This window comes from Pavona decussata, unplaced genomic scaffold (assembly GCF_977016875.1).
Source record: "Pavona decussata unplaced genomic scaffold, jaPavDecu1.1 SCAFFOLD_250, whole genome shotgun sequence".
In the NCBI taxonomy this organism is placed as follows: domain Eukaryota; kingdom Metazoa; phylum Cnidaria; class Anthozoa; order Scleractinia; family Agariciidae; genus Pavona; species Pavona decussata.
The window spans coordinates 379,112-403,687 of NW_028145654.1; the positions used below are offsets into that span (position 1 = coordinate 379,112).

At 39.6% G+C, this 24,576-nt stretch overlaps 3 protein-coding genes and 1 pseudogene across 5 annotated transcripts in view; 2 read left to right on the plus strand and 2 right to left on the minus strand.

Moving 5' to 3' along the window:
• LOC146456998 (polyunsaturated fatty acid 5-lipoxygenase-like) overlaps positions 1-3,522 on the plus strand; it is a 30,551-nt pseudogene extending 27,029 nt beyond the window's left edge. Inside the window, exons 10-11 of the transcript XR_014858643.1 lie at positions 1,977-2,196; positions 3,016-3,522. The product of XR_014858643.1 is annotated as a polyunsaturated fatty acid 5-lipoxygenase-like (transcript). The remainder of the gene's footprint in view (positions 1-1,976; positions 2,197-3,015) is intronic.
• A 7,244-nt stretch (positions 3,523-10,766) lies between these two features.
• On the plus strand, positions 10,767-14,842 carry LOC146456999 (uncharacterized). 2 transcript variants are annotated; one of them, XR_014858640.1, is made up of 3 exons: positions 10,767-11,210; positions 12,012-13,864; positions 14,604-14,842. XR_014858640.1 is itself a non-coding variant. In XM_085092449.1 (2 exons), exons 1-2 carry the CDS (start codon positions 11,147-11,149, stop codon positions 13,226-13,228), a joined length of 1,281 nt encoding a protein of 426 aa, XP_084948575.1. In that variant the 5' UTR covers positions 10,767-11,146; the 3' UTR covers positions 13,229-13,890. The 2 variants fall into 2 exon arrangements, 1 of the variants encoding a protein (XP_084948575.1); XM_085092449.1 differs by lacking the exon at positions 14,604-14,842 and having other exon boundaries at positions 12,012-13,890.
• A 254-nt stretch (positions 14,843-15,096) lies between these two features.
• Positions 15,097-18,668, minus strand: LOC146457000 (uncharacterized). Its single transcript, XM_085092448.1, has 2 exons — positions 18,262-18,668; positions 15,097-17,518 (listed from the first exon to the last, which is right to left on the minus strand). The coding sequence occupies exons 1-2, from the start codon at positions 18,323-18,325 to the stop codon at positions 15,555-15,557; spliced, it is 2,028 nt and encodes a 675-aa protein (XP_084948574.1). The 5' UTR covers positions 18,326-18,668; the 3' UTR covers positions 15,097-15,554.
• Positions 18,669-19,703: 1,035 nt separating this feature from the next.
• LOC146457001 (adenosine receptor A3-like) lies at positions 19,704-21,384 on the minus strand. The gene has a single exon (XM_085092450.1). It carries the CDS (start codon positions 20,800-20,802, stop codon positions 19,837-19,839), a length of 966 nt encoding a protein of 321 aa, XP_084948576.1. The 5' UTR covers positions 20,803-21,384; the 3' UTR covers positions 19,704-19,836.
• Positions 21,385-24,576: the final 3,192 nt, after the last annotated feature.

Consider the following 24,576-nt stretch of genomic DNA (forward strand, 5'->3'; position numbering starts at 1 on the left):
ACCTACCTACCTACTTACCTGCCTACCTACCTACCCACCTACTTACCTACCTACCTACCTACCTACCTACCCTCCTACTTACCTACCTACCTACCTACCCTCCTACTTACCTACCTACCTACATACCTACTTACCTACCTACCTACCTACCCACCTACTTACCTGCCTACCTACCTACCCACCTACTTACCTACCTACCTACCTACCTACCTACCTACCTACCTACTTACCTGCCTACCTACCTACCCATTTACTTACCTACCTACTTACCAACCTACATACCTACTTACCTACCTACCTACCTACCTACCTACCTACCTACTTACCTACCTACCTACCTACCTACCTACCTACATACCTACCTACCTTCCTACTTACCTACCTACCTACCTACTTACCTACTTACCTACCTACCTACCTACCTACCTACCTACCTACCTACTTACCTACCTACCTACCTACCTACCTACCTACCTACCGAAATATGTCGAAATATCTCGCCGGTTTTTATAACATTTAAGTTAAAACGCTCAAAAGTTTTGGATCTTTGTCTTCTGGTCATAAAACTTCGGAAACAACAAGTTTCGGACCTTTCATGTCTTAACTTCAAACGTCTTTAACAAAGTTTTTAGTCAGTCAATACAACACAAGTAATGTAAGATTGACTGATCGAAAAATTATTAAGTTCTCTTTTGGTCATATTTTAATATTCAGGTAACAAGTTTTTGTTTGTTCTGTAAAGATCACACAATGGGTTTTAGACAGAATATGTTCCAAGCGTTTTAGCTTTCAGAGATAATTTAACTGATAACAATAACTGTAAAAAGCTTAAAAATACATAACAATAATAATAATAATAATCAATTTATATAGCGATTTTTATATGATATTCAAAAGCCCTTACAATATAAAAACGAAAAATTTGGTCAAAATCAATAAAATATAAAATTTAAGAATAATCAATCAAACAAAAAAGTAAGAAATAAAATAAACAAAGTAGGGAATAATCAGATGTCATATGCTTTTTTAAACAAAAATGCCTTCAAGTGTTTCTTGAAAGTATTAGTTCTTGGCAGTCCTAATTGGCAGAGGAAGCTTATTCCACTTGGATGGACCAGCAAAAGCGAATGCTCGATCACCAAAAGTCTTACATTTGGTTCGAGGCACCTCTAACAAAGTGAGGTCATTAGATCTCAAAGAGCTTGTGATTGATGCCTTTTCCATGATGAGATCACTGACATAACGATGAGCGATACCATTTAACGCTTTGAAAACAAGTAGTAATATTTTGAATTCGATCCGAAACTCTACGGGTAACCAGTGAAGATCTTTTAGATAGGGTGAAATGTGATTAAATTTGGGTACTAGACAGACGACCCAAGCTGCAGCAATGTATGGAATTTGTTTCTAAATTAAAGCTTAATTTCCCTCTGCAAAATGCCTGGTTACTTGATTTTCTTTTTGGATTTAATAAAATTGCCCTTTCTAAGATCGGCTTTCCCCACACAGTCATAAACCGCACAAAGATACCTTTTACTGAGTAAGCACCGTCCTTGAGAAATCAGAGCTTGTCAAGCCATCCCGAGATGCACAGAACGTATGCTCAGTAGCTCAAGGAGGCATCGTCCTTACAATACATTTAAGATGGTGATGTGAATCTTGCATGGCTGCATGTTGTAGATGAATTTATATGAAAATGAACCTACCGCACTTTGCAGCAGTAAAGCATGTCTTCATATTTATCGACAGATGTATTTTTTCAGCCAGTGATACAGGGATACTCGAAAAATGAAAAAAAAAACTCCGTAGAAAAAAAAAAAACCTGTAACCTCGGATGCTCTATCACTGAGCAACAAGAGACTCGTGGGAGCTAAGGAGATTAAACTGGGTTTATGTGATAAACATCCTGCATACATTGTTGGACTATTATTGTTTTGATATTGTTGATGGAATCAGATCACCTTTCTCTTCAACAGATTCAAGGATTTCCTACACGCATTGATACAAAGAAAGAGCTCTGTGGTATGGTGAGCCGGATCATCTCACACTTGAGTGTGCAACACTCAGCACTTAACTACCTCCTAGCGGACTATGCTCAGTACATCCCTAACCAACCGACCAAACTGTACAATGACACTAGAGTCAGCGAAGGGGAATATCTCTGTTTATCGACTGCCTAACAGGCTCACTTCTGCTGTAAGTATGATATACACCGCATTTCCAAGGTTAACAGATTATGGATTTTTGAGATCAGAGGACAGTTTTTCGTATAGGCAAAGTAAACCAATTCAAAAATATAATCAAAAATGTTGTTTTCCTGCTCTGGAATGATGATTTTAAAGTATAAAAATTCTGTACTCAGAGCGCAATTAAAACTTAAAAGAGGGATATTTCGTTTGGATCCACCAAACTTTGTCAGCCACAATGAGAATTTGAAAGTTAAGAAGGGTTATATAATGGTCTCGAGGGAGCCAAGATGGCCCGGTCATAGATGCTGGCTAATTCGAAGCCATTGTCTCCGTTCAAGGAGGTCGTACGTAATTTTATCTCAATTGCCTCCCTTATGCGGCGTTTGAATGTGTTACCTTCCGTGGCAAGAACTTTTGTTTTGCTGGAATTCACTGAATGACCCGTGAGCTGGCAATGTTCATAAACAGCTGACGAATTCCTAGAAAGATCCTTTACTCGGGTTTCTAATAACCGAGAAGTTTCGCCCACATAATCTTTATCATATTGTTCGCAATGGATGTGATAGACTGTTCCACACTATTTAAGATTTTCTGTTTTGTCCTTAACATGAACTAGTTGTGATCTTAAGGAATTGACAGGCTTGTGGACAAGTGTAACCTGGTGTGATAAAGTGTTTGAGCCAAGTACAGAACATTTCTGGCAGATAAAAATTGATGAGTTCCGTTTGCCTTCAATGTTCATTTTACGCTATTTGAGCTTCCGCGGATGTTTTAGATCCAGGAATTGCGTTACTGAAATCTAAATTTTTGCTTTTCACATTTTCAGATCGAGGCGAGCTTTACTAATTCTCTAGCGGCTTTCCGTTTCGATTCCTTGTTTGATTACGGCAACGAACTACAGGATAGCAAAGCTGGCAACCTCGTCAATGGTTACTATAATCACCTAATGGAAGTTGTACAGCCTCGTATGCAAGCAAGGAATGAGCGGCGGAAAACAAGGGGTGATCTGACCTACCCGTATCTTATTCCAAGATGGCTGCCAAATGGAATTCAAACCTAGTTCAGTGGTTGCAGTACAGTAATGCTATATGACTAGAATTTTTCGAGTTATAGCGCTGTAAGGATTCTGTAACCTTGGTGGAGATAATAGTGTGGGTAATAGTTGAAACGACTAATAAAATCTTTCATTCAGGTAACAGTTTCTTGAAATCAATCATTTCATTCTGACTCGTTAGTAATTTATTAATCCAGAAGTTTAAGGTGGTAGAAAAGCTTACACCGTCAATACACAATACTTAACCAATTTCATCAGTTTAAACTGATACCCGGGAAACGATTGCCTAAAAGTTAGCAAAGTGATTGAGACGGCCGCCGCCATTGGACTTCCAGTGATAAAAGTCGTCGCTGCAGTGGTCTGCTCTACATTTGTTCTCTCTTCCAAGTCTTCATTCTCTTCTACGTCTCTATCAGCATGATCCCCTCTGTTACCAACGAAAAGTTCTACGGGACTAGACTCGTCTTGCTCCTTGTACTTCTTCACGAACGAAGTGTTCCGTTCAAGTTCCATTCCGGAGTCGTTCCTCACGGTGACTTGTTCTCTTGTCTTGTCAACCACTTTATCAAGGGACTTGGTTGAAAGTTTAGAGACAGCTCGTTAGTCTTCCCGGCCTTCAGAAGAACTTTATCCCCAACCTACAATGACTTATCGGCGGCCCCTCTCTTGCTATCAGATTAAATCTTGCCACACAACTTGCTTGACACAACTTGCTCCTCTTTCTCTGACTTCCTCACTTGTAACAGAAAGTTTAGACCTCACTTCCAGGTTGAACATCATAAAATAGGGTGAGGTCCCAGTGGAACGTTTGAGGCGTAGACCTGTAGGTCATCAGGAATAATACGCTTCAACAAGACCGGTTTTGGGCGCTCCACTTCACCGTTTGCCTGTGGCCAGAGCGTGGTAATCTTACGATGCTCTATACCATTTGTTGTAAGGTACTTCTCAAACTAATCTGACACAACCTGATGAGCCTTGTCAGTTCTTAGGGAATGAGGAATGCCAAACCTCGCGAACATGGGGAAAATGATTGTAATGACTTCAGCACTTGTGGGTTTCCCCAGAATAGCCACCTCGTAAATTCGACTGTGGTAATCAACCAAAACTAAGATACTCTCCCAAGAGGGAAGAGGTCCCATCAAGTCTACACCGCAATATTGTCATAGTCCATTTGGGGGTACAACACGAGACAGGTTCTGGTGGACCATATCCAGCATCCATGACAAACTTTACACACCTTCTCCACATCTCTGTCCATCTTTGGCGACCAAACCTTGCTTCGTAAGCTATTCTTCGTCTTAACTATACCCTGGTGACCTTCATGGGCAATCTTAATGACTCGGTCGTGCAGGATCTTGGGTATGACAAACCTTGTATCACGCAGCAAAAGGTCTCCATGAACGCATAGCTCATCTTTGACATCCAAATATGAGGGCACCGTGCACTGATTCTAGTTCCAAGACTTCACGCAACCTTTCACAATAATCAGTTCTTCATCCTCATATAAGAGGTTTGCTCCATTTCTTTGGGTGAAAGTGCAACTGGTACTGGTATACTATTCTCGACAATCGCCCTGATCCAATCGCACTCCTCACCTATTTTTAACTGGTTGTTGTAATTCAACCTCGACATTGCATCCGCGATATTTGCCTTACCCAGACGACAAACAACTTTGAAGTCGTATGACTGCAGGAGTAGGAACCATCTTTCTATTCGCGCGCACGGCTTCGAAGTAGCCGAATAGATGCGTTTCAGGGGCTTATGGTCGGTTTGGAAACCGACAGGAAGTGCTGTTCGGAAACATGGATGCTAGGCATCTCATACGCCCACACCAACGCTCGGGCCTCCAACATCTGTTAAGCTCCTCGATGCAAACACGATAACCCTCCAGATAGATCTATAGCTGTGTGAGTACCGCGTCTAGACCAACCAGTGACGTGTCTGCAACGATTCGCATCCTGCATCCGACCTTGTAACACGCCAGCATGTCTGATGAGTGATCATCAATTTTAGCCTTTCGAAAGAGGTTTGGTGCTGTTCCGCACCCCAGACGAACTTGGTACCCTTTCTGGTTAGCTCTTGGACATCGATGTTAAATCAAAAACTTCGAAGATTACTGGACTAGGCCCAACGAATAGGCTCACCTCATGATCACTGGCATCCTATGGAGGTCTCGCCTCTCGGATGACTGTAATCTTCTCCTCACTAGGGTTAATACTATCACTGGTCAGTTCCTAACCGAAGAAAGTTTGCTTTGATAACCGGAACTCACACTTGTACCCATTAAGCGTCATCCCCACACCTCTCAACCTGTGCAACACTGCAAAAAGCCTTCTGCCGTGTTTCTCCACACCATTCCATGAATAATCAAATCATTGGCAAAATTCGAGACACCACAACCCCTAATCACATCTCCAACAATCCGCTCTTAATTCTCTGGGGCAGAAGTCACTTGAAACATCAGCTGCTTGTAAAGGTACAGGCTACGATGCATCACAAATGTCGATGACAAATGTTGGTGCAAACCCCACTTTAAAGCAACATGGCTGGAGACTGTGTTTCCATGTAAATCATGGAGAATTTCTTCTACGGTATAGAATTTGGTGTCTTTCTCTGGCAATTGCTTCATTAGCGCGACGTCGACTGTCTATACAAACTCTGACATCAACATCAGTCTTCAGTACAACCACTAAAGGAGAAATCCAGCCACATAGACCTTCCAGCACCTCATCTATGATGTTGCGAAAAAAAACCTGAAGATAATTCATACTTGAACGCGATTTGAAAATTATGACGATGATGACGATGACGATGGTGATGATGATAATAAAAATAATAAATGACTTGAATTAAGTGTCAAAGTATTTAGCTCTGTAGTGCTAATTGGAGACACTATAAATCAGTGAAATTAATATACAAACTGGACATGACATTTGTTAAAAAGCTGGTTTGCCACCCCACTAGTTGGCTATCCACAAAGTGTGGCCTTGGATTTGAAGACGGGGCTAGCGTGAAACAAATCGGACCTTGAAACCGGGACCTCCGACTGCAAGTCCGGCGCCCTAACCACTTGGCCACACCGCCTCCTCCAGATGTTGATGATGAATCCGACAAAAATTTCTTGCTACCAAAGTGAAGGCTAAACATGCAAAGCTGAAGGAAACCACACAGATGCCTAAATTAACCAGATATAGAAAACGAAAAATGCCGATTAAAAAATAATCTGGAATCGTCTCAGTTTTTCGGTATAGTCTTTATTACAACTTTCATATCTTATTTTGCTCGGATTTAGGAGCTTTCGAAAATCACTCAAAACCCATGTCTAGTTTACTTATATCTCAAAGTATAGTAAAATTTAATATATAATGTGTATTGCGACATACACATTACGTCACATTAGCATAAAATTAGCCTACAGCACTTAAAGCTATGTAACTAGCTATTAAAAGGAGAAAAGTTCCAATTTAAGTTCAGTGAGTAACATCTTCTTTCTTACCTGCAGATACAAACTTCTTGCAATTAGAATTAAGTAAAAGAATGTTGTCTAGGAATAAATTACCACTTGCTCTGTTCATTTGCTTTTTGGCTCTTTGTACACTTTCATCAGTTTCGAAAATTGCAATCCAGTAGAAGTGTAAAACATGCCCTTGAGATACATGGAAACAACCGCCTTTATTTAATATTCATGGTAAACTGAAATTAGATGGAGGTTCCGAAATGACGACAGAAAAGGACGACTGGTTCATCCCAATTATCACCCCATGACGAAACAGGAATATTTCATTTCTAGTTCAGCTAATAACGGTTTATTAATTGGTGCACCTTTGCAGTCATGGTCCTTGCAAAATTATTTCAAAATGTGCTTTCAAAAAAAACAACCGTTCATCGCTTTTGTTCAATTTTAAAATCGTGTTAGTGAACATTCGCATCCTCTACTAAGTTGGCAAAGATGCTACAAGAAAACTGCGTGTATATAGTATTTAGATAAAAGAGCATATCGAAAAAAACGAAAGTGAACATTTTACATCACGCCGGAAGGGAAAAGAAACGTCACTCAATATAAAAATGGTGAGAAATACAACAGTATGAAATAAAAGACAAAAGTGTTTTTGGAAAAAAAATGAAAGTCATACTTCTTTGTTGGATTGTTGTCAATTTGTAGAGCCATGCTAATACTTAAAGCTCTCTTTCTATATTTGATACCAATAAGTGCCGTCTCCTAATATTAGGTAACTTAAGGTGACTCGACCCAGTTATTTTTTGGCGGCACCACCCTACTTTGAAGCTCTCTGCTATCCCCACCTTTACTTTTATCGTAAGTGTAACACATAGAATGGATAACATATAGATCAATATACAATATGGCAAAAAATATTGGCGATCGGAGTAAATGTCACGTGGTTATAGTGCCACGCCCCTTTGAGGTCTGAGTCGAAATTCTGCTGTTGCCGATTGGTCTTCCTTAAAACCTTCTCGAATTCTGATGACAATCGACAATGCCAAAATATGGAAAGAAAAAAATTTCAGCCGAGAAACTTGATCTTGACGAGAGATGTTAGAGGGTAGACTCAGTTTTTCAATATAATTTTTTTAAAATTTTAAGTTAGCTTTGGAACCCAAGAACGTCCAAAGTTTCACAAATGGCATTTTTTTGGCGCTGTTTTCGCGTGATTTTCTTCATGAAAGTTTTGCAAATCAGGCCAAATGATGAAAGAATTGGTAGCCATTTTCTAGAAAAGTCTGAAAAACGTCAACAATAGTTACTTAGTATGCAACACCTGATGACCCTAATTTTGAATTTTACGTTGTAAAAAGGTCTTGCTTGACATTAAAAAAAAATTAAACACGCGAAAACCTAAATCTTGATGCACATGTATGACAAACGTTGTTGAGAGTGCAGAGTGCAGACACAGCTAACACATCATAAAAGGACATAGGCGATCATTTTCAGTTTCTATGCATATCATCTTCAAAAGGAAGCCGAATGGGGAAGGTCTTATTGAATTAACCAATTTACTTTTCGTACTGCAGATTCGTGGAGCCACCGTGTCTATCATTAATTTGTCTCCATCAAGACTGATGATTCTTGCAATCATTGTTTTATGAACCTGCTGATTCCGTAGGAGTTTGATCGTCTTTTCTTTCATTATCCTAAGTTTGCATTAATGTCAATTCTCTTTATTAAATTGTCTTCCTCTTTTTGTTTTAAATTGGCGGACACAATTGCCCAGCCAAGCTGACCGTCAGCCGCTTATTTGCTGTTTAATATCATAATTTCTTAAAAAAGAATCGTTATACTAAAACAGAAGGTTTTTAGTTGCTTTGAAAGAACGAAAATGAAAAGTTCTCGGTATTAGTTCCTCAAAAGGATATATTTTGCCGCCTCTTTCATTGACTGTAGTGGTGGGCACCCAAGGTGACTCTGAAAAAAGAAAGGTCGTTTTCTGTTGTCCGAGACCATTGTCGGCCCTGAAAAGATATATTTTTGCATGCTTAATCTGTTCGGTTTCTCAAGCTGAAAATGTTACGGAAGACACTCATTCTCACCCACCAAAGTTTTTCAACTTGCAGGTGACTTTCCCAAATCCTACCTGCCCTAATTTGGTTCTCTTAATGACAATTTTCGTCCCTTTAAAAAAACAAATGGCCCAGACAACTAAGAGGTCCTTTGAAAACAAAAGCATTTAAATTTTCCATGTTCCTAGAGTTTTAGGTGAAAACAATAAATACAGAAAAGAAAAAGAAATAAAAACGTGATTTAGGTCTTCATAAAATATTCACCGAAACGAGCCACTGGTTGCCCCACGAAGTTCTTTCCCAAATTTCGAGAGTTTATGAGGCCAGTTTTGTTCCTTATTTGGAAAACACCGAGTCAAAAATTGCCATAAATGAGACAAGGTCCCTATGTTTAAGTTCCCTGTTTTTAATTTATACTTTAGTTTGCTTCACCCACAGGAACAGGAAAAAAAGAAAACATACCGAGACAGGGAGACCACAACAGCTTAAACAATTATAGAGGACCCATCACACCTAACCTTCTATCGACTGTTCTGTTAAAAATAGCATCGTTTATTGAATACACTTTTATCATTTACACAACCTCATACAAAGCACCCACAAACGTTAATTTTTAAAGTATGGTATTTCCGTTAAAGTTTATCTTATACACTATAAGCAATAATATTGTATCGATCCTACCACATCAAAGTGGTTTTTCATCCGTCATGTTAATATAAAAAAATGTTCTTATTCATTGATCTCTTCATCTTGTTCGCATTTTCCGCAAATGAGTGCTCAGCTGATATTAAAATTAAACGATTTGACAAAGGTATCACCGACCAATTTTATTCAGTAATAAATTGGAAAACGCGAACGCCAGAGACAACTGACTACCCGACGGTCAGCTAATCATCTGTTTTTTAACTTTCGGTGTATTATACGGAAATATCCTTCTTTTACTGTGAAACAGAAGTATTGAATGTCTCTTAAGAAGAGAAAAACAAAAACCTGATAGAATTCACTCATTTAAAAAATATTCCATTCTCCCTGTTTTTTTTTTTTTTGTTTTTTTTTGTTTTTTTAAGAAATACCGCGCCTGATTTCTCTAATTTTGTAATTCACGTTGTAATACGGTCTTGCTTAATATGTTAAAAAATAAATAAATAAACTCCCAAAAACAAGATCTAGAAGAAAATCTTGATGGCAAACGTTGTTGAGATTACAGAGAACAGATACAGGATACAGCTAGCACAACGTTAAAAAAGGCTAAGAGTTAGTGCTGAAATAAAATTTTCTCACTAAACCCTGAGGAATTATGCGAAAAGAACAAAGGGTGCGTTTGACGATAAATTTTCTGATCCAAAAATGAAAACGAGTTGTGGAGAGATATTTCTGAAACGGTGGTTGAAGGTTGGTGAGGGTCCCGGTGAAGTACACTGGACATGGGGCCAATCCCCCCATCTCGTAAAAATTTGTTGATTACGGAAACCGAAAATTCTTCAAACAAGCAATTTTAATTTCCGGCCCTTTTTTCCCCCTTGGGGTCAACGAAATAAGTCAAGCATTTCTGAAACGTTTGGATTAAAAGAAACAGAAAAAAGAAGCTAAGAAAGAAACAATGCTATTTAGATTGTAAATAGTCTGACGGCCGCGACGAGAAACTATATACGGCACGGCATACGAAAAAGGGCCCGAGCGTGATCGTTGCCACGCACAGTTTCTCTATCTTAGTAAATCGAAACCTTTTCCGTTCCTGAATACAGTGTATGCCGAGAAGAGTTGACAGTCCACTATTTCAATTTTGTGAGAGGTTGATTCCAGTTTTCTCTTAGAAAGAGATGTTTGTGGTTGTAGAGTTTATTTCGTTTTTTTGCAAACATTTTACCGCTTCGTGTTGGGATTTTTCGCCTCGCATGATTGTCGAAATAAATACGCCAAGCCCTTTTATGGGAAGCAAAACACCAGAAAATGCATGTAATTCAGAACACCATGAAATTTTATACGGTCTTCTATTGAGGTACGGTGGCCCACAACTGTCACATCAAAAACAAATTCCCCACATCAAAATCAAATTTACCACATCAAACACAAATTCGCCGCAACAAAAGCAAAATCGTCACATCAAAAACAAATTCCCCACATCGAAGTCAAACTTACCACATCAAACACAAATTCGCCACAACAAAAGCAAAATCGTCACTACAAAAGCAAATTCACCACATCAAAAACGAACTTGTCACATCAAAAACAAATTTTTCACAGCAAAAACAAATTCCTCACATCAAAATCAAAAACACCGATTAAACGGTCAGCGGTCAATGAACGAAAGCTATCTCCAGTTTTCACTCGGCCTTCACCCGACCGCCATTTTGTTCTTGCACATGGTACTGTTGTCTTGCTCAGGATGTATTGCAGCAATTGCGGGAGAGGTGTAGAGAACTGCAACTTTTGTGCCAATTGCGGAAAAGGTAAGTCATTGTGGTAAGCCAGTGGCGAATGAACAGTTCAGCTAGGTGTACGAAAGTCACGAAAGGTTGACTTTATAACTCAAATCAGAGGGCGTGGGTTAAGAGGGAGAGAATCTCACGCCTTTGAGCATGGGTCATCACACCCGGCTCGTAAGATTTCTGCACAGCCCCACACATTTATTATGCATACATATTTGGACTCTATTCATATTAACTATATCCATAAAGTGGTATGAGATTGCTTCATGACACATAGGCTGTGCTGGCTGTGCGGAAATCTTACCCCATTTTTAGCTATTTAACAGCCTTAACACCCCCTAGTTATAAACGAAAAAAGCGATCCCCTTGTTTTAAAGGAAAAAAGTGATTGAAGAAGAAGAAGAATTTATGATAATAATGATTTGTGGCCTGAAGGTCACTAAAGTGGAAAATTTCAGTAATATTAATAGCATTGTTGAAAGTCAGAATATGTTCCACATATTGAATACAAAGCCTTACAGAAAAAAAATTATGTAATTCATAAGGAAAAATGGCAAACTACTTCCAGTCATCCATACCTTTTAACATGCTGTAAGTCTTAGTATCTCCCTTCAATGCATAGATAAGCACTTTTTGTCATAAAATAAAATAAGTCTGTTTTATGAGTTATTTGCATCAAAGAGTGTACATGAATGTATCTTTCTAGTGTTAGTATTTCTTCCTCTCTTTTTTTAGTTGAGATTGATTCACTGTATGATAAATCAAGAACAGTTTGTAATCTTAATTATATTTCTGATAAGTTGTTAAAATCATGACTTTCAGAAGTTTACCCATCATCAGACAGCTCAGAAAGTGACTGTGAAGGGGATGGAAGCTTTGAAGAAGAAGAAGAAGAAATTCTGAAGTACTACTTCCACCGTGGGTTTAGCTACCAAGAAATCCTCCATTTCCTTAGTGATCGTCATCAGTGCCAAATAAGTTATAGTACTCTTTTAAGAAAGTTAAAGAAATATCGTTTGTTTAGGCGTGGTGTTACAAAACAAGAATCATTCAGTGATACCTTTTTGAAGGTACAGAGGCGTATGAGTGAACTTATTGATGGTCCTTGCTCAGCACATGGGTATCGTGCAATGTGGCACACCCTCGAAATGGAGGGACTCCGCATTCCTAGAGTAATTGTTCAGGACCTTTTAAAGGAGATGGATCCGGAAGGGTCTGAATTGAGAAGAAAGCATCGCTTAAAGAGAAGAGAGTATCAGAATCCTGGGCCAAACTACTCATGGCATATTGATGGCTATGACAAACTTAAGTGTTGGGGTTTTCCTATCAATGGTGCAATTGATGGTTTTAGCCGTAAGATTTTGTGGCTGGAAATTACTCGTTCCAATAACTCACCAAACAAAATAGCCACTTTTTATGCAAGAACAGTTTCAGAATTGGGGGGTTGTCCAGTAGAACTGATTACAGATTTGGGGACTGAAAATGGACTCGCAGCAGCAATGCAATCTTTCTTCCGTGATAATCCTGAAGCACATCGATACGTCTCTTCCCCAAGGAATCAAAGAATTGAGGGCTGGTGGTCGTATTATTCAAAGAATTGTTGTGGATGGTGGAGGAATTTTTTTAGTGACTTAGAGTTTCAGGGTATTGTGGACACTACATCTGATTTAAGTATGGAATGCCTGTGGTATTGTTTTAACAATGTACTGCAAAAAGAGCTTGATTCTGTGAAAGAGCACTGGAACACACATAGAATTCGAAAATCAAGAAATAACACTGTATCTGGACGTCCAGATTCTCTTTTTTTCTTACCTGACCTTCATGGTGCAAGGGATTGCCTATTTGAAGTACCTGCTGCCCAAGTTGAATTTGGTGCACAGCATATAACTGAACATTTGGATAGCCCTGACAATGATCACCAGGAATACTTAGAGTATGCCAGAAGTAGTCTTTCAATGCCTTTGCCAGGCAAATGGGAAGAAGCACTTGAAATGTACCAAAAATTAATGCATGTTGCCCTTCATGGATATTCTTTATAGTTTTGTCTATGTTCATCAAGAAAACCGGCCAAGAACTTGTGCACGTAAAACATCAACCTGCTGTCAATCTCAGGGCTGTAATGGCTCTGAACAAAACACCCTCTTGAGCTGTAGGCTTTTAAAGTAATTGATTTCAATAAGAGCGGTATTCAGTGAATGTTGAAAGTAATATTCTGTAATTCCTTTGTTGTTGCATTACCATGCCCTGTGATTGGCTAAAAAAATCTTGTGCTACTTTCTCAACCAATCAAACTAAAACCACATGTGTTTGCTTGGAGCTCTAGTTGATTGATTAGATTGTTTGCCTTTGTTTTGATTCCCAAGTTGTTGCCCTTAGTAATTAGTTTGGATTAGGTTCTACAATGCACTTATTGAAAACCGCTCTAGCTTGTCATCCTGCTACTGCTGATCAGTTTGGCAGTTGGAAATTATTATCGAAAGGACCAGATCAGATACATGTAATTGTGATGAGTTGTTTAAATTAATTGAATAAAAGATCAGCAGACATCCAATATTTTGCTACAAAGCCTACAGTTTGTGGCTCGAAGTTTACAAACATATTAAACATTTTTTGATGTATTTCCAAAGTAGTCTCTTTTTTCCCCCATATCTTGGTGTAGGAGAAAGATATAGGGCGTGTTTCTGGATCCTTGCCTAAATTGGGACAAACACATTGATCATATCGGAAATAAAATCTCGTCCCGCCTTGGAATGCTTCGTACAGCCCGGAAAGTCATCCCAAAAGAAGCTTGCATTACTCTGTTTAATGCTATGGTTCTACCGTTATTCGATTACTGTTGCGTTGTGTGGGATGGTTGCGGTGAGGGAAACAAGATCTACCTTGACCGTCTTCTCAAGCGAGCTGCGGGAATAATTGCGGGTCGCAAGGCTACTGATACCGATATACAGCAAACCTTGAAGTGGCCATCCCTTCAATGCCGCAGAGAATACCAAAAGTGCACACAGGTCTATAAGTGTACCAATGGCTTTGCCCCAGCTTATCTGCTAGATGACTTCCACTCCTCGGCGCAGATCCATAACTACAACACTAGGAACAAAGACCTTATTCGCCTGCCTCTTGCCAAGACTACTAAATTTCAAACATCTTTTAGTACAATGCCGCCAAATCCTGGAACACTCTTCCTCGTAACTTACATCATGATCTGTCTCTCACTAGTTTTAAACTGAGAGTCAAGAAACATCTAAATCACCTTAGTTAATTTCTCACCTTCATGAACTCTTTGAATGACTTTTGCTTTCATTTCTATATTTGATTATTTATTCTTATTATTTTATACAGATCTCCATTTAAACCAGCTACCCTGAATTGGAATTTCTGTTTAAATAATGTTTATAAATAAATAAATAAATAGAGTCAATACAGTTTGTTACATGTACAGTAGTATGTACATACCAGACTCTGAACAGGTATTCACTTGAAGACTTAGCATTACTTTTTCAGTTTAAGTGATTAATGCACTACTGGAGCAATAAACTTTTAAGTAACCACTTACACTCCTTGAGCGCATAAATAAACCAATTCATAAACTGCTCGGCATGAAAATTCACCAACTGAAGGGGGAGGGTGAAAATCTGCTAGTATCCCGATTTGTGATATGATATTAACACTCCCCTTTAGCCTTGGCCACACATATACCATATCACCCAACACTGTAGTACATAACTTTGTCTGATGATGTCATAAGATGAAGCTTCTTGATCCACCAAAAAAAGTTTTTTAAGCATATGAAAGTGTTAAACATTGTTGCACAGGCTACCAAACAAACTAAATTGTCTGGACCTGAGTCCCAATTTTATTTAAGGCAATGCAGCTTTACCTGATGTCTTTCAACAGGATAACCAACAACAGCAACAACAACAAAACTTCATTTCAAGTGTCAATCCAACCTTAAAACCACTCTACTGAAGATTATGGGCCTGCAAGCAAAAATTACCTGCAAAAATTTAAATGTTAAGAATGGAAATGTCTACTCTGCGACCATAACCTTAACTAACCCAAAATCAATTATCATTACACCTTCAATGGCATTTATGACCACTATTTTATGAAACACACACAAAAAGGTGTGTACCAATGAACTTAGCTAGAAACTAACACAGCTGAAGGTCTCCATAACCTTAACTAACACAGCTGAAGGTCTGCATGACCTTAACTAACACAGTTGAAGGTCTCCATGACCTTAACTAACACAAACATAATTATCATTGCACCTTCAAAGGCAATTATGAGCACTATTGTATGAAACACACACAAATAGGTGTGTACCAATGGACTTAGCTAGAAACTAAGAATTGCTAAAGGTCTCTATGGCCTCGAAAATGATTGGCCCTTGCAGTAGGCTAGAAGGAAAGTTTGGCGAAATTGTTCTGTGTCACCCATGTGAGACACTGGTAGAGTTAGCTCCCTTCCACATGCTGCAACACACGGGAAGCAAATACTGTGCTTGGGGTTACGATCAAAACAATCATGGTCAAAGTTAACATTAATTGTGAGGGGATCACCGTTGAGGGGTCGGTGTCTTTGGCCAGTTAGCCAGCCCAAGACACCGGCAACAGAGATATCTGCCGTTTGAAATTCTTCTGCTTGTTGTCTGTCATTTCCCCTGTCTCCGCTGTCTTCATAATTCCAAGTAAGAGCCTCAGAATATCCACTGATCTTCTTTTCATCTTCCAAAGATATCAAAAAGTCCTGGAAGCTATCCATCACAGACTCCTCAACTTCCCGTCTGGTTGATCCCTCCACAGCATAGCGTGGTTTCATAAGGGAAAACACATAGTTTGCATCAACATCCTTTGCTTGCCCCATGACAAAAAGTGGCTTGCATATTTCCGGCTTTTGCTTTATCACATCAGCAAGCCCATAGAGCTCCAGCCCTCTCATGAATTCAGATAAATACAGTTGTCGTCTGGTGACAAGACTAATCAGAATGGATCCTGTGATGTCACTGATGTGCTCTTGGTCAATAACACCAGTGTAACCATGCTCTACAATTGTGTCACGATGGTTATCCAAGTCATTTTGGATATTTTCGAGGATCATCTTCTCCTGTGGCGTAATGTGCTCTAAATTCAAACTCTTGAAGTCAGTCTCTGGGTTGACCATACTGTCATAAACACATCCTTGTAAAACACAAGGTGATGGACCCCCTTTAGCAAGGCTTACAGCAGCAATTTCTCCACAAGACTGGAAGTATCCGTTCTGTACATTGTAGGTTGAATCCACAGGACTACCACCAGGAAACATAACATTTCCCATGTCTGCTACAGCTTTTGCAAGGAACTCTTTAGCCATGGCGCCACTGTCTATCCCATCTTCACCTGTGAAATGGACTCTTAAAACTTTGTTTGGCCTGGTTCTCAGTGATTCATGTCGCCAGAGATTTAGGCATCTTGTGAAATGGGAAGCCCTTCGCACCACAATGAAGAATTGACCTGTGTCATCAACTCTTTGGCTAATTTCTCTAACAACACCGACATGGTCAGTAATTGCTACTTGAGTATGTTGTCCAGCACTCTTCTCTTGTTCTAACAGGCTGGAATTCTCATCGTGTGATAGTACTTGTAGATTGTCACTGTTTTCAGTAACTATTGCTACTTCCACTACTTGGTTCAGCTCGTTATCTAATTCTCTTGCAATCTGCTCATCCAGTTTCATTTGTTCCTCAGGTATAGTTACTGTAACAACTGGGTCACTCTCAAGCTTGGAACATTTTGGGAAACGGGACATGCTGTCATCGTCACTGTCATCAGCACCCATGAGAGTGTTGTCGTAGTCTTCATTTGTGCACAGATATAAATAGATTCTATTATAGTCTTTCCCCACTTCCTCCTGGTATCGCTTTAAGGTAAACAGTTCACTAGTCCCAGGTAGAAAAAGAACCTTCTGCCCATCTTCATAAAGAAGGAGATAGGTTTGGTTCTCGTCATAGAAGTTACTATAATAAGCCTTCCATTTCTCTTCTGCTTTTTGGCGAATCAGTGAAGATTTTGCAGCATTTGAAATCCGCAAGGCTACCTTCTTTCCTCTTTTCGCTTTGAGAACACTTTCTTTTTCATTCCACTCAAGCAAACCAATATATATAAGCACTTCCTGATCTACTGTTGAGGTCTTACTACTTTTTGCCTTCCCACCTTTGACTTTAGAAAACCATTGCTTGCCTTTAGCTGCCTTATACTCTGTGAAGGTCTTGATAGATTTGCTGGACTTAACAGAACTTGCTTCCTGTGCACTAGTGATGGTGCTTGGCCCTGGATTCTCCTGGTTAACTCCTACACAAATTGAAAATTGAATTGTGAAGATTGAATCCTTGTTTTATCAATTAAAATAAAGTCTAGGAAGGAGAGCATGCAAAGTTATCTTGTGGATTAACAGAATCCAAAAAGTGTTACTTTGTTTCAGCAACATTTATAACCGAAAAAGAAAAACACCTCCTGTTTCAGGGCTGTCACTAAGATTTCAAGCTGCCGGATATATTCAGTAAGTAGGTGGGGAATCAAACAGATATGAAGTTCCTTTGGTCCTATTTTCCTTTTGTTTCCTATAAAAGTAGCTGGGTGCCATGCTCTTAACAGCCAAGGGGAATCCCCGGCCTCCCAGCCCCTTAAGTGACAGTACTGCTATGTGAAAGGAAAACAACACCCGGTACATTTTGCAATCCAGGATCTTCTCGACCAAGACATTAGCTTTTCAACTACACTATCTAAAGAAAGGAAAAATGCCGTAGCCAAAACAATACAAATGAAATGCTAACTATTTCAAAAGTAGTGCTTTGATCTAATTAGTCAAGATCAATGATCAAACAATTTTGCTAGGACTCGCAACACTATTCCTTAGCTTTGCCTTCGGGCTCCAAAGGCTACCGGGACTCCCCCTGTCTCCTGAAGCCCGTTTTTGACACGTGTATTTCGCTGCTACAAAATAGAGAGGTCAAACTATAAGCTCGGTCCCTTCGACCAACCACTTAGCTGTCTTTGACTTTCTCGACTGCCACTTGCTTACCACAATGACTTACCTTTTCCGCAGTTGGCACAAAAGTTGCAGTTCTCTACACTTCTCCCGCAATTGCTGCAATACATCCTGAGCAAGACACCAGTACCATGTGCAAGAACAAAATGGCGGTCGGGTGAAGGCCGAGTGAAAACTGGAGATAGCTTTCGTTCATTGACCGCTGACCGTTTAATCGGTGTTTTTGATTTTGATGTGAGGAATTTGTTTTTGCTGTGAAAAATTTGTTTTTGATGTGACAAGTTCGTTTTTGATGTGGTGAATTTGCTTTTGTAGTGACGATTTTGCTTTTGTTGTGGCGAATTTGTGTTTGATGTGGTAAGTTTGACTTCGATGTGGGGAATTTGTTTTTGATGTGACGATTTTGCTTTTGTTGCGGCGAATTTGTGTTTGATGTAGTAAATTTGATTTTGATGTGGGGAATTTGTTTTTGATGTGACAGTTGTGGGCCACCGTAAATTGAGGAATATTTTCGCAAGATAAACAAACCAAGACAACCGCATCTAAAAATGGCTGTGGAGACAATTTCAAGGTATGCATATCAGCGCCATGTTTTTTTCATATGACTTTTCGCTGATCATTTGAGGGAAAGTGAAGTTTCTTGAAGTTTAGGCACGACTTGATCATGATTATTTATGTTTCAAGCTGACCGACTTTTTGGCGGTAAGGTTTTCCAAAACAATTAATAAATAAACATTTTTCATGCACGCTATTACTGTCGAGAAATCCTCGTGGGAAGGTTTTAATGCCATTCAGGAGGAAGGGAAAACTAATATAGCCAAACAAAGAATATTTTAGACAAGAACAAAAATTAAAATAAAATAAAAATAAAAAGTGACAACTGCCCTTTCTCCGCTTCTCGTTACGCCGCTACGTCGTACCTCGTTAGGCCATTACGCGTTTTACTAACAACCTGGCCTGTCTTCGTTCTCATTGAGAACGGTTTAGAAACTAATCCCGTCGTTTTTTATCTTGTGACCTCGTTAATTCCATTTTCAAGCACTTTTTGTCGACTTCTTAAAAACGGCACGTTTACCAGTAAAACCGTGCTATTAAAATATCGAAAACGTTTGATATTAATAAAACTCGAGAATTGAGGTAGATTGTTTTTTTTTCTACTCGACATGTGGTAAAGACATTTTCAGACTAATAGACTAGTTATTTTACTCCTTACTGCAAATACTTCATTATATTAGTATTTATGCTGTCTTTTAAAATAATTTTAAGAAAAAATACGACGCTTTTGAGACACGAACATATGTTGATTTATACATCCTTGAATTAAAACAATAGTGTGGTAAAGTACCGTATTTTATTTCGGGTTCTTTTCTTTTTTTAATTAATAATACTTTTGAAATACAGAGGCAAGTATAGCCTGTATTATTCATTCCTTAAGAATGGCGTCATGACGTCGCCGAAACGTCGGAACATTATATCGCTATTTTTTACTTTTCTTTTTTTATTTTCATTTATTTTATTTATTTATTTATTTTTTTTTGATTTTTTTTTCCATTTTCAGGTTAATAATACAAGCATTAAACTTTGACCAAGCTTATGACAAATACGTATCTCACAAAAAAAATTAACTCGATAAGCAAAGGAGTTTTCTGACTATGTCTTTCACTGCCTGTCTCACTTGCCTCATCTTCCAGCAATAAATAATTGGGTTTAACGAGGAGTTGAGATAAACTAAAGTCGCTGCAAATGACCTCGCAACAAAAATAGATGGCGTTAGTCCTCTCTGAAGGAGCAGAATCTCAATTATGCCGTGTGGTAGATAACAATAAAGTAATGTTAACTGAACCCACATTGCATTGGACACTGTCTTTCTGTATCGCACAAGATTCAATGATATTTCTTGCCTTGGTTGTCCTTGGCTTTGCGGTAGAACTTGGTTATGGCGGAGAGTAAGGAAAATTTTTCTGTACGATATCATTGAAGTGACTAGACAGAGTCCTAATACGGTGTAGTCATACCATAGGTTGAAAAGGCCACTAAATAAGGACGTTATCGAAGCCGGGATTGACACTACCCAAAAAAGAGATACCGTCAAATACATTCGCTTCAAAGTTACAACTTGTCTGTATCTGAGCCCTAACAACAGGGCGAGAAGTATGTCTACGCTTACTGCGATCACTGTAAACAAAGACACACCACATAAAATATAGGTTGCAGTTTGAAAAACGCCAAATGCGTATCGACATATAGTCCATCGTCCTCCTAGGACAGACATGAAGTAGATGACAGCAAGAGGCCCTACAATGAGACCAACACAAAGATCAGTTGTCGCTAAGTTGCGAAACAAGAGTTTAGACGGCGGACGAAGTGAAGACACGTTGTGAAGGGCGAAGAGGATCAGAGTATTCCCCATAAACGCGGTGATGGACAGAAAACTGTTTAGCACTAACAGCAATATCAGCTGGTTGTGTATTCCTCCGGTTAATTCTCTCGAACAAGACAGGTCTTCGAATAATTTGTCCTTTGCGTCTTCAGTAAAATTTGTTAGCACCATGCTTTCAGTTGCACTGCAGTACACAGCGAGGTCCATTTATGTTGAGGTTTTCTGACAACCAAAGTTTTAACATAATTAACTTCGGCCTACTTTAATCTGTTTCAGTCATGAAATTTACATGAATTGAAGCATCTGGTTTTATGAAATCAAACATTGAAGAACCTTTAAATGTATACTATTTTTTTAATTTGTGTCTGATCGAAAACATGGACCGAAACAATCCCTCCGCGAACCTTACACCTTGAAAGAAGTTGACATTTATACATATTACACATTAACAAACCTAAATAAACTTAGCATCTAAGATGATGAGTTATAATGGAGAATACTCTAGCCACATGATTGTTTCATAAACTAAAGAGGAACCGACATTCAATTTGCAGTTCAACGAATGACGTTTTATTTACTCTTGCACCCGTTTATAGACAGTTATTAAAAACATTTGAAAATGCGCTTCCATATAAAAGAACTTTTCCGTTCATTTTCCCCCTTCTTTGTTTGTGAAATAAAAGTCCTACTTTCTTGAACGAGGTCCTTTTATGTAGCCGTGGTTACTCAATGTGCTCTTTCACTGAGTGGTTCACCTTAAATCATTGGTCTTAATTAATTCCTCATTTATCCTGAATAAACAATGAAAACCAATTCACAACATGGCGTCAGTAAAGCGCGCGCTCTCATTGGCAAATAAGCGTCATCCATTTGCCCGTGGGTTGCATGCTGACGTTTGATTCCGTCAAGATTTATTGGAGTTTTTTTTAGCACGTACCCTGTTTGAAAGAGTCAGTCGACTTAGGCGTTAAAATCACCTGCGCAAGTTTTCTCCCACTTTTCGTAAGAAAGTTGGAATCATCGGCTCATTTGAGATCTTAAGCATAGCGAGTCTGTTAATATTATTGAAAACAATCGTCGCAAGGCAAGTGAACAAGACTAAAATATGTTACGGTTATCAGTGATTCTTCAGTGCGTTGATTATTTTGGGAAAAAAAATTAAATGGAATACAGGTAAGTTCATATATCTTCTTGCGGACTGATTTATTGTTGTGCTATTGACTGCAAGTTTCTAGTTGTTTTGATTATTTCAGAAAAAGCTTTCTTAAAAATACGTCATTTTTAAGCTTATTCTGCTCATAGAACTCAAGCTCATGTAGCAAAGAGCAAGGGTAAGAACTGGGTATAGCCCAAAAGTTATTTAATGGGGTAGAATGATTCTATGTGCATTGTTCGGATAGATGTGTTTATCGAGAGTCAGGTTGACTTTAGTTACGCTAAAGCGAAGATGTTTCTGACGATAATAATTCAAGCAAAGTCCCGTTGAGTGTAACATTTTGGTGACCCCGGTGTGATAAAAGAACGAACGAGATGGAGAGCCCCGTGGAAGTAAAGCATATTGAACTGAGAGCCACGATTTGCCAACTCAACGAGGCAACCCTGCGTGAACTATGCGTCGCGCTGCACATTGAGGTGCAGGAGAGAGATACTGGCCGTCTTGCACTGATAAAGGCTCAGGTCTTGATATCGAAGCATTGGAAGGACTCCCCGAAACCAGATGAGCTAATTTAAGATATAAGAGAGATACCGGAAGAAGATCAACTGAACCTTCAGTCTGTGAACGGCACAGACATGGTGGGTGGGGGTAGATTTCTAGTTTGTCCGGGATGGTGAACCGTCTAAACCACTGACCGTTCCCATCTTGGCAGGGAGTCCAGATGACCAAGATTATCTTATTATCCGGGTTTGGGTTATCGAGGAAGTGACCAAAAGACTGAGCGACCGTAGTACGCCAGATACGCTGAACCCAAAATGTGGACAAGTTTCCACCAATGGCGGAGAACACTGCCAGGTCACTCATCAACCTCATCCAATTATGAAGAAACCGATACGTGTTTGCTGAGAACCCGAAAGCATGATTTTTAAGGATCAAGTGCTTCGAAACCTTCGGACCGATAGAAGAAGAGTTGCCAGTTGTATGTGAACCCAAAGCAGATGGAATTTGGTTCGAGGATCTAGAAGTAACAGCGTGCTTCGTGCAAATCCAGGCCCAGAGTCCTCAAGTCAAATACAAATCTCTGTATGCAACCTAACGCAGAGAGAAATACTCCTTGGCAAGCATACTGAACTGGGCAGCATATGCACAGTAAGTTTAGTCTGTCACCCCATTGGCAATTTCAGAAGGAGAAGAGAAGACGGGACGGTATGACAAAATCGACGTGAACACTGAGAATAATGTAGCTGACGACATTAAACCTCCCAAAGGATTGGAACAAGACGAGAGCCAATCAGTACCCTCTGTTGACCTCAGCCACCTGTTAAACGGCCAGAGTGAAGAAGATTTTGAGGCAGAAGTTCGAGCCTTGCACGAGATGATGACGACATTGGATGTGCCAAAGATTTGAGAAATTGACAGTAAGAAGTTTCAAGGGGACCTGGCAAGATCCGCTCTCACTGGGAACGACAAATACACATCGTCAAGGAATGCATCCCTGAGAGCCCAGTCTACCGAGTAAAACCTGAACAAGGTAGTACCAATTAAAGAGAGGTTATTACACTGAAATTTGCTCCATCCCTGTGACGCTTTACTGCTTGATCTACCAACTCATTAGGATGCTGCACAAAAGACAGCGAATCCTACACTCAGTACACGACCTCCTGAAAGATACAATGGCGACAGTTTCGATGATGAGTATGAAAAGGAAAAAGCACTCTCCTTTGATTCAGGATGTCGTCTGTCATTCGAAAAGATAAACAACCCTTGTTGTCACAGAGGAACAATTTCACCTACAATCCTGGCCAATATTTTCCGGGAAAAATACGAAAATAGCGTTTGCAGTGTACATTTGTGTTTTGGATATCTATAACCAGTCGCTATAAGGCTTGGTGGTGCTATCTTTACGAATTTTTTGGAAGCCGCCCTCCTCCCTTCCCCCTCCCCAAAGCAATGTTGATAGCCGCCGAAATAATTCGGACTGTACATAAGCACAGAATCATGACAACATTGCATTGGGGTGGGGAGGTATTTCGTGTTAAAAGTTAGAAATCGTGCCTATATTTTTGGCCAGGATTGTAGCTTGGAAGATAGTTCAATTACCCATCTTGAGGCCCTGCCCGTTTTAGACGTGGATGTTAGCTTCCAAGCAGCAGATACAATTGGACCGCCTCCGAGAGACAATAATGCGTCATGATCAGGAAGTGCAGACTAAGATCGAGAGGATTCACCAGAGGAGCTACACGACCACGAAGAGAGAGACGAGCGCCATTGACCTTTACTTATAGTCAGATGGAAGTGACTCAGTACCGACCTCTCCACCCATTAGCGGACTCAATTCACAATCACCGCGGGGTGCCCTCCCACGTCATGGCTAGTTAACTGATGCCCAATTGGAACTTGCCTTATTGTAACCCATGCAGTCCGTGACAATCACTCAACCAGTCGCAGTTACAGCCCAAGTGGATGCGCCAGTTTTAGACATTACCCATGTGAAACACCCTGTCGTCTGGTATGAACTGACACATCGACACATGTTTGCTTCACACATGATGACCTACGTTGCCATGACAGACTGGAACGGTCTGATTAAAGCTGCTGACAGGCTAACCTGATTGCTTTTCGAGATACCAAGCTGGAACACATTGACTTGTGCTCACTCGCCAGCGTTCTTACTAGTGGATAATTACGCACTACTTCAAAGTAAACTCTGCCAACGTCAGTATGTTGCAGTACATTTCTGTTTGAGACATTGGAACTCACACACTTGAGGATACAAGTCCTTAGGACCCTCGTTGCACTTTTTCCCCTTATTTTGTCGTTCATCC

What these genes read in the sequence shown, in the direction of transcription:
- LOC146457000 (XM_085092448.1), bottom strand. Translation starts at nt 18,325, where the DNA reads ATGTATTGCAGCAATTGCGGGAGAAGTGTAGAGAACTGCAACTTTTGT. An exon ending in TTGTGCCAACTGCGGAAAAG is followed by an intron (nt 17,519 to 18,261) that starts GTAAGTCATTGT and finishes CAATTTGTGTAG; the next exon opens with GAGTTAACCAGGAGAATCCA.
- LOC146457001 (XM_085092450.1), bottom strand. Translation starts at nt 20,802, where the DNA reads ATGGACCTCGCTGTGTACTGCAGTGCAACTGAAAGCATGGTGCTAACA.
- LOC146456999 (XM_085092449.1), top strand. Translation starts at nt 11,147, where the DNA reads ATGTATTGCAGCAATTGCGGGAGAGGTGTAGAGAACTGCAACTTTTGT. An exon ending in TTGTGCCAATTGCGGAAAAG is followed by an intron (nt 11,211 to 12,011) that starts GTAAGTCATTGT and finishes CATGACTTTCAG; the next exon opens with AAGTTTACCCATCATCAGAC.